Source organism: Coregonus clupeaformis, chromosome 10, assembly GCF_020615455.1.
Source record: "Coregonus clupeaformis isolate EN_2021a chromosome 10, ASM2061545v1, whole genome shotgun sequence".
Classification (NCBI taxonomy): Eukaryota; Metazoa; Chordata; class Actinopteri; order Salmoniformes; family Salmonidae; genus Coregonus; species Coregonus clupeaformis.
The window spans coordinates 57022361-57031673 of NC_059201.1; the positions used below are offsets into that span (position 1 = coordinate 57022361).

Here is a 9313-nt window from a genome sequence, read left to right on the forward strand (position 1 = left end):
CGTCCAGTTCCATTAATTCCTCGGCGGTAGTGAACACTGAACAACAAATACCAGAGTCCTCGTAAAAAAGCAACAAGAGTAATACAAGAACAGCTTTTTAACTTCAAGAAAGGATTAGCTATCAGTGGTATCGTGACGAATGGCTCTCGTGCTACAGAACTACAAAACGTGGACTTTGAACCGATAACCTAGATTAAACAAATAGCCTAGGCCTACTAGGTTCACCTCACAAAACAGTGGCATCTAAGAGAAGGCTAGGCCTAGGATCTGGGAGAGAAATAACATCAGTGGCATCTTCAAAGAAGGCACTGGTGCCACAGGGACAAAAAAATGTGGCCTTTTTAATTTATTAGGACTATCAAAAAAAAAAAGTTGCTTAGACCATATAGGCTAAAACATGTAGCCTGGGCCCCTATCTTAAGAAAAGTAGGCTATGGATGAGAATTTGGAAGGACGTAGCTGGTTGTAACGGTAACCCAAACAGGTGCAGTGAAAATACATCCAATTAATTTGGTATATTTTAACAGCTTTATCTCATTTGGTCAAAACTGTGTGGAATGCCTTGAAATCACTGAGGGCTCCAACTACCTTCAAATTGTTTCTAATAATCTGCAAATGGCTTGGTCAAGGTAGGTTAATGACTGTCGTTGAAGAACAAGAGGACATTTGAGGCACCAGGGGCATAGGAAGGAACACCACTAGCCTCAAGCAACTGCATCCAACCAGATCCTTTCTTTACTTAGCCATCTCTGCCAAATCCCTCTGCACAGACAGACTTCAAGTTCACACCCAACTTGACCAAGTACCTCACAGAGAAGGCTAGCCTACTTGTAAAGGAATGCCTGATTTCAAAATGATATTGAACCACCTGAGTTGTTTCACTGAAGAGTGACCTTCCATTGAAATTCCATGCGTCTGTTGTGGAATTGCTCAATTTCAAACCACTTTTGTTTTACAACTTGGAATCATGCGGGTTGAATTAAGTGGGTGAACTCACAAGCCAGCCCACAAAATGATATCCTCAACAGAATGACTCCGGTCAGCTACACTTTTGGCTTTGTGAAACCAGTTTGATAGGAAGCGAAAGGCTTCGGAAAGCATTTGGCCACTTGACATTGAGCAACATACAGCTGTACTGGATTTAACTGCTCAACTGGATTTACAAACTAGCCTTAAAACATTCCACAGGATCTCAGAGTACACTTTGCACTAAAAGGAAAAACATAGGAGATTCAAGGGACAATAAATGAATATCTGAGTCTGAGAGACTCTATATCAGGCTACCAAAATAAAGCACACCAGCCTACTAGCTCGTATAGAGGAGGAAAGCCTTGCGTTTGAGGGAAAGAGATGCATAGTGAATGGAAATGTGGAAGTGAGCTGCCTCAGTCGGAATTAGCACATACACTAAGATAAGGTTTCACCCCGCAAATGTCCACAGCAATTGACACTTCCCTTTGCACACTGAGCCAAGACAGAGGTGAAATTCAGACCCTCACAACTGGTGGAACATCGGTTTCAAATGAAACGACTCACTCAGCTAACTACTGTATAGTTGATCTACAACTTCCTGAAAGTGCCTTGGGATACTTTCCAAATGGGAGAAAAAGTACAGCGACAAAAATAGAGTTCTGAAGGACATACATCTGATGCTGTTGTGTCATCTGAAAGGTGTGTTATGAGGGAGAGCAAGACGGTGTGGTACCTTCAGTGTGCAGTTCCAAATTTACATTTTTACAGATTAAGGAGATTTATAAAGATGCTCTAGCTCATTGGTGCACACTTGAGCCCGAAAGGACCACAGCCAAATGTATTTTCACCAAAGACCTACCTTTCAATGGGCCATTTTTGCCTAAGATGCTAGGTGATTTGATTCTCTGCCCAGTCAGACGTTAATGAATCACAATAATTGAAAAGTGTTACTCCGCAATGGAAACTGACATGATTAGAAATATGCCATGTGTGGAGTATTATATATATATATATATTTTTTTTAATTATTATTTATTTTTACTGTGTGTAGGCCTAATATAGTTTACCTTCGAAAACATCTATAAAAAAATTAATGCTAATTTTCCCCCTTCCCTTTCAGTCTGCGCACTCTCACGCCTCGCTCCAGTTATAGCCATGGACACTGCGCAGTCACTACTTTACCTCAGATGCCAATGTATTGTACGTCAGTGAATGGTGAAGCCTTCAAGAGAGGAATTGAGCTTATCCGACTCTTGGTATGTAGAAGGGCTGCCTTCATTGCCAAAATCGTGTAATGTGGTTGTTATCAGCTGTGCGTGCAGGACAGGCAACTGTCTCGTGAAGGCTGAGCAGCAGCCAAACAGAGCAGTTGCTATGGGTACTCACATGCAGAGCGGGGGACAGACAGACGAGCAGCTCACGGAGGAAGTTATTTCTGATTTCTGCACGTAAAAATGAGCAAGGGACAAGAGTGATTTTTATCAGGACGGGACAGGAAAGTTCCAGGGTTATAGAACTGTTGCGGGATCAGGCCAACACGGGAAAATTTGACAAGACAGGAATGGATTTTCACTCCCATGTCAACCTCCACCTCAGACTACTCACCCCACTAGGCTATAAATTGAAAATCACTACTATTAGGCCTAATCAAAAATGCATAAATGAAAAGCTCAGATGTGTTGTTATGTTCTTGAAACATAAAGGAAACATTTCTTAGGCCCTGGGTTCCCAAACCTTTTCATGTAGAGGCCCCCTAAATAACAACATCAGGCTTATAGGAGAGGCCTATGATTGTGAATGGCCTGACAGAAGTCTTGACTTTTTCGTGAATTAAATATTGGTATGAGAGTAAAACAAACATTCTGTCACCTTGCTGAAGACCCTGAAACCCCCTTGCAGGCCTCCAGGGGCCCCTGGACCCCAGTTTGGAAAACCCCTGAACTGGCCTGTGTGGCTTGGTATTTACTTGAGGTGAGGCTAGCCTACTTCTTGTCATTAGCAATTAGTTGGTTCAGTTTGCAATGAGCCAAGACAAATAAAGAGCCTACCCTCACAACAAGCAGAGCAGTTTTAGCAATGGATTATATTGGCTTGACATGTCTACGAAGGCCGTGGGGCATCTCAAAATGACTGTAGAAAGACACTATCATTCAACAGGCACAGATGAAAGGCTATTTATTATTTTGGATCTCAAAAACGACCTAGTACTAGATTGTGATAATGCTTCAGGGAACATACTGAAGCTACTACTCAGTGGGTCAATACATTAATATTTACCTGGACACTTAGGATGCTCAGTACAAACTGTCCATATGGCACTCAGCCATATTGTGCTCCTTACCACACCTGGTCAAGAACAACACCTGATCACCGATGAGAAAACCCTCCAGATATCAATAGTATTTCATGCCTAGTTCCATCTTGCAAGCTGGAAAGCCATTATAATGACAGCTAGCTAATTAACATGTTAGCTTCTCGCTAGCTAGCAAACTACTGGTAGCGAGCTATCATTATGCTTGTAAATACGGCCAATCAGCTGGCATTCATTGCTAGCTAGCTAGCTCATAGGGCTACCTACACTGACATAATGTTATCGGTCAAGCACGATAATAAAACGACTGACTGGCCTACTGAAAAGGTATTGCACAATGCACATGAAACATAATGCACTAACGTTAGCTATCTAGTTAAATTTATAGGAGGTCAACTAGACATAATTAGCGCCAAAGACCTGTCAGGGCGCTGCAGGAAGAACGTTAATTAGCTTTTCCCAGCAGGCCTGCCTGGGCAATGTAACGTAAGCTGGCTAAAGCGTTAGCTAGCTAGCGAACGCAAGTTAATGTTCAGGAAAGAGGCTGTGTGTGCTGTCAGCAAATCTGCCAACCAGTCATTCGAAATGATTCTCCTCCTTAGCTCACTAATATTATTTTACAAATGAAGGGTATGATGTGCGCCCTCCTCATTTCGATGGGCATGTTACTAACTCCCCCCTCCCTTCAGAGTTGGGCCCTCCCCTCAGTCTCTTACCTCGGAATTTCAGTTCGTGCTGTGGCTCCAAGAGCAGGACCTGATCTTGCCTGGCCATGTCCCAGCGGTTCCAAGGGGATATCTCAATGCAAATGGTTTCCGTAGATTACTGTGTTATGGTGATGTTAGCTAGTGTTATGTTTAGAGTTATTATTATGCTAATTAGTTTTGACTATCCAGTCCCCCGGTCACTGCAAATTGCCAGGGTGCTACTAGCGGCTGTTGTGATGCAGCAGGAAGGGAGTGAGCGAGAGGCTTCGTGCTACGTCACTCCCTGCATAGCCACTCAATTTAAATGGTGTCTTTTTGTAGGCACTAGCTCCGCCATGGTTCGTTTGTCAAAGCCAATGGGAAAATGAATGGGTTTTTTGGAGGGTTTTGGGATAAACGCCGAAAATAAGGTCTGTCGTAAACACAAGTTTAGGATATCTTATACGTTTCGTTGTATGAGATAAACTTCATCAACTAATGTCACTTTTTGTGAATTCTGAAGCATTTATATAATCAAAACTCTATAGAACTCGCCAGCTTGTAGTCCTAAAAAACGGAAATGAGGTGGCTAACTCTGGTTTGTTCAGCCATTTCTATGGGAAAATAGAATGGGGAAAGAATACATTTTCTGGATCAACGCCGAAAATAATTTCTGAGATTAACACAGGTTTAGGAGATCTTATATGTTTTGTCCTACGAGATAATATCAGTCAGTTAACATGAGCTTTATGAATTATGAAGCCTTTATGTGCTTCTTTTGATTACATAAATGCTTAAAAATTAACAAAAAGTGACATTAGCTGATGAAGATTATCTCATAGAACAAAACATATAAGATTTCCTAAACCTGTGTTAATCTCAGACCTTATTTTCTTTGTTTATCCAAAAACCCTACAAAAACTCCATTCATTTCCACATAGGCTTTGTCCAACGAACCATGGCGGAGTTACTGCCAACAAAAATACACCACTACTATTGCTCTCTATGAGGAGTGAAGGGGTGATGCGAGGAGTACAAGCAAAGACAGTACAGTAGGTAAGTACAGACAGTACAGGTTTAGAAACTCTGTGGTACAAGCGAGAGGGAGTATTCTTTTTCTTTAAATAGTATTGGCGGATCGCATTCAACTAAGAGGTGCATACACTGCCACCTACTGTACTTATACATCTATACAAAAAGGGGAGGGAAAAAAGACAGGGATAAGGGAAGAAAAATGTCCCTACCAAATAACCCTACACCCATTAAAACCTCACCACTATTCCACTACTTGGCCCTATCTGATCCTACACCAGGCCGGCAGCCTGGGAGGATGGGACACTATCGTTCAACACACCTTGTAACTCTTCTGCAGTAAAATCTCATACACCCAAGTACTTCTCTGCAGCTGCCACCACAACATCTATTTTCTGTGATTTACATTCCATTTCTGTGGTACAGTTGATAATCATGGCTATGAACGCTAAGAACCCAGCCTTACTGACACATGTTATTCCTATCACTCTTCATTGGCCTCGACCTACTCACAGGGAGCCCCTTAAGATCCCTCGCCCTGGACCCATCTTCTTCTACTACTCTCTTCACTGCCTCAGCATACGACACCTTCTGTACTACTCTGATCCTGACAACCAGCTCGGACTGCCTTTCTCTCACCAGACACTCCAGCACCATGGGTACCCCTACAGTTAACACACACAGCTTTTTCCACCGATACTACACATTCCTTTGTCTCATGCCCTCCTGCACACTTCTCACATATAGGAATCTCCCTTCTGCACAATGCTGCTTGTCACTTATGGATAGGTGCAATGACAATATGTTGTTTTTACAGGGTCAGCCATAGTAGTACGGCACCCCTGGAGCAAATTAAGGTAAAATGCCTTGCTCAAGGGTATTCAAACCAGCAACCTTTCAGTTACTGGCCCAACATTCTAACTGCTAGGCTACCTATAAATAAATAAAATAAATAAACTGAATCCCATACATCATGCACTTCTAGTTCTAATACAACCTACAAAGTTTTAATTATTGTTAATCCTGTACAGTTTATCAGGCAAGTGCTAACTGATAACACTTCAATAAATAAATCACTTTGACAAATGATTTACTCATGAAAGGAGAGATATATAATTGATGATGTGTCTGTAGGTCAGTAGGTGTGTCTGTAAACCATATCTGCAAACGTGGGAAAAGTCACAGTCCCAACACACAGCCCTGTGGTGCACCTATTCAGGTATCCCCCTTCACAATTGTCACTTCATGCAGTGAATTCATAACATGCATGTAACACAGGTGTACTTGAAATAACTAACATAACTAGCCCTCAGCACTATTCAAAGTGCAGCGTGGAACCATCTCCCAGTGATTCACATACCTGAAGTGTATATATACAGTGGGGAAAAATGTATTTAGTCAGCCACCAATTGTGCAAGTTCTCCCACTTAAAAAGATGAGAGAGGCCTGTAATTTTCATCATAGGTACACGTCAACTATGACAGACAAAATGAGAATTTTTTTCTCCAGAATATCACATTGTAAGATTTTTTATGAATTTATTTGCAAATTATGGTGGAAAATAAGTATTTGGTCACCTACAAACAAGCAAGATTTCTGGCTCTCACAGACCTGTAACTTATTCTTTAAGAGGCTCCTCTGTCCTCCACTCGTTACCTGTATTAATGGCACCTGTTTGAACTTGTTATCAGTATAAAAGACACCTGTCCACAACCTCAAACAGTCACACTCCAAACTCCACTATGGCCAAGACCAAAGAGCTGTCAAAGGACACCAGAAACAAAATTGTAGACCTGCACTAGGCTGGGAAGACTGAATCTGCAATAGGTAAGCAGCTTGGTTTGAAGAAATCAACTGTGGGAGCAATTATTAGGAAATGGAAGACATACAAGACCACTGATAATCTCCCTCGATCTGGGGCTCCACGCAAGATCTCACCCCGTGGGGTCAAAATGATCACAAGAACGGTGAGCAAAAATCCCAAAACCACACGGGGGGACCTAGTGAATGACCTGCAGAGAGCTGGGACCAAAGTAACAAAGCCTACGATCAGTAACACACTACGCCGCCAGGGACTCAAATCCTGCAGTGCCAGACGTGTCCCCCTGCTTAAGCCAGTACATGTCCAGGCCCGTCTGAAGTTTGCTAGAGTGCATTTGGATGATCCAGAAGACGATTGGGAGAATGTCATATGGTCAGATGAAACCAAAATAGAACTTTTTGGTAAAAACTCAGCTCGTCGTGTTTGGAGGACAAAGAATGCTGAGTTGCATCCAAAGAACACCATACCTACTGTGAAACATGGGGGTGGAAACATTATGCTTTGGGGCTGTTTTTCTGCAAAGGGACCAGGACGACTGATCTGTGTAAAGGAAAGAATGAATGGGGCCATGTATCGTGAGATTTTGAGTGAAAACCTCCTTCCATCAGCAAGGGCATTGAAGATGAAACATGGCTGGGTCTTTCAGCATGACAATGATCCAAAACACACCGCCTGGGCAACGAAGGAGTGGCTTCATAAGAAGCATTCCAAGGTCCTGGAGTGGCCTAGCAAGTCTCCAGATCTCAACCCCATAGAAAATCTTTGGAGGGAGTTGAAAGTCTGTGTTGCCCAGCGACAGCCCCAAAACATCACTGCTCTAGAGGAGATCTGCATGGAGGAATGGGCCAAAATACCAGCAACAGTGTGTGAAAACCTTGTGAAGACTTACAGAAAACGTTTGACCTGTGTCATTGCCAACAAAGGGTATATAACAAAGTATTGAGAAACTTTTGTTATTGACCAAATACTTATTTTCCACCATAATTTGCAAATAAATTCATAAAAAATCCTACAATGTGATTTTCTGGAGAAAAAAAAATCTCATTTTGTCTGTCATAGTTGACGTGTACCTATGATGAAAATTACAGGCCTCTCTCATCTTTTTAAGTGGGAGAACTTGCACAATTGGTGGCTGACTAAATACTTTTTTCCCCCACTGTATATATAGCCAGAGGGCTGGCTGTCACTGGAGCAAGAGGACCAATTACTTAATACTGTCACTATCTCCCTGAAGCACATAAGCACACGCACCCTCCAAGGTACACTACATGACCAAAGGTATGTGGACACCTGCTCGTCGAACATCTCATTCCAAAATAATGGGCATTAATATGGAATTGGTCCCCCCTTTGGTGCTATAACAGCCTCCACTCTTCTGGGAACGCTTTCCACTAGATGTTGGAACATTGCTGCAGGAACTTGCTTCCGTTCAGCCACAAGAGCATTAGTGAGGTTGGGCACGGATGTTGGTCGATTAGGCCTGGCTCGCAGTCGGTGTTCCAATTCATCCCAAAGGTGTTGGATGGATTTGAGGTCAGGGCTCTGTGCAGGCCAATCAAGTTCTTCCACACCGATCTCGACAAACCATTTCTGTATGGACCTCGCTTTGTGCGCGGGGGCATTGTCATGCTGAAACAGGAAAGGACCTTCCCCAAACTGTTGCCACAAAGTTGGAAGCACAGAATCGTCTAGAATGTCACTGTATGTTGTAGCATTATGATTTCTCTTTACTGGAACTAAGGGGCCTAGCCTGAACCATGAAAAACAGCCCCTGACCATTTTTCCTCCTCCACCAAACATTACAGTTGGCACTATGCATTTGGGCAGGTAGCATTCTCCTGGCATTCGCCAAACCCAGATTCGTCCGTCGGACTGCCAGATGGCGAAGCGTGATTCATCACACCAGAGAACGCGTTTCCGCTGCTCCAGAGTCCAATGACGGCGAGCGTTACACCACTCCAGCCACGCTTGGCATTGCGAATGGTGATCTTGTGTGCGGCTGCTTGGCCATGGAAACCCATTTCATGAAGCTCCAGACAAACAGTTATTGTGCTGACATTGCTTCCAGAGGCAGTTTGAAACTCAGTAGAGTGTTGCAACCGAGGTTAGAAGATTTTTATGCTCTTGTGTGGCCTATCACTTCGCCAGCCGCTGTTGCTCCTAGACGTTTCCACTTCAAAATAACAGCACTTATAGTTGACCGGGGCAGCTCTAGCAGGGCAGAAATTTGACTGACTGGTTGGAAAGATGGCATCCTATGACGGTGCCACATTGAAAGTCACTGAGCTCTTCAGTAAGGCCATTCTACTGGCAATGTTTGTCTATGGAGATTGCATGGCTGTGTGATCGATTTTATACACCTGTCAGCAACAGGTGTGGTTGAAATAGCTGAATCCACTAATTTGAAGGGGTGTCCACATACAGTACCAGTCAAAAGTTTGGACACATCTACTCATTCAAGGGTTTTCTTTATTTTTTACTATTTTCTAC

At 43.0% G+C, this 9313-nt stretch overlaps 1 protein-coding gene across 1 annotated transcript in view; it reads right to left on the bottom strand.

Annotated features, from left to right (window-relative positions):
- Window positions 1-4256, bottom strand: part of LOC121575594 (vesicle-associated membrane protein-associated protein B-like) — a 28759-nt gene extending 24503 nt beyond the window's left edge. Inside the window, exon 1 of the mRNA XM_041888786.2 lies at window positions 4000-4256. Coding sequence (XP_041744720.1) covers window positions 4000-4057 — 58 coding nt within the window. The 5' untranslated portion in view covers window positions 4058-4256. The remainder of the gene's footprint in view (window positions 1-3999) is intronic.
- Between the last annotated feature and the right edge of the window lie 5057 nt (window positions 4257-9313).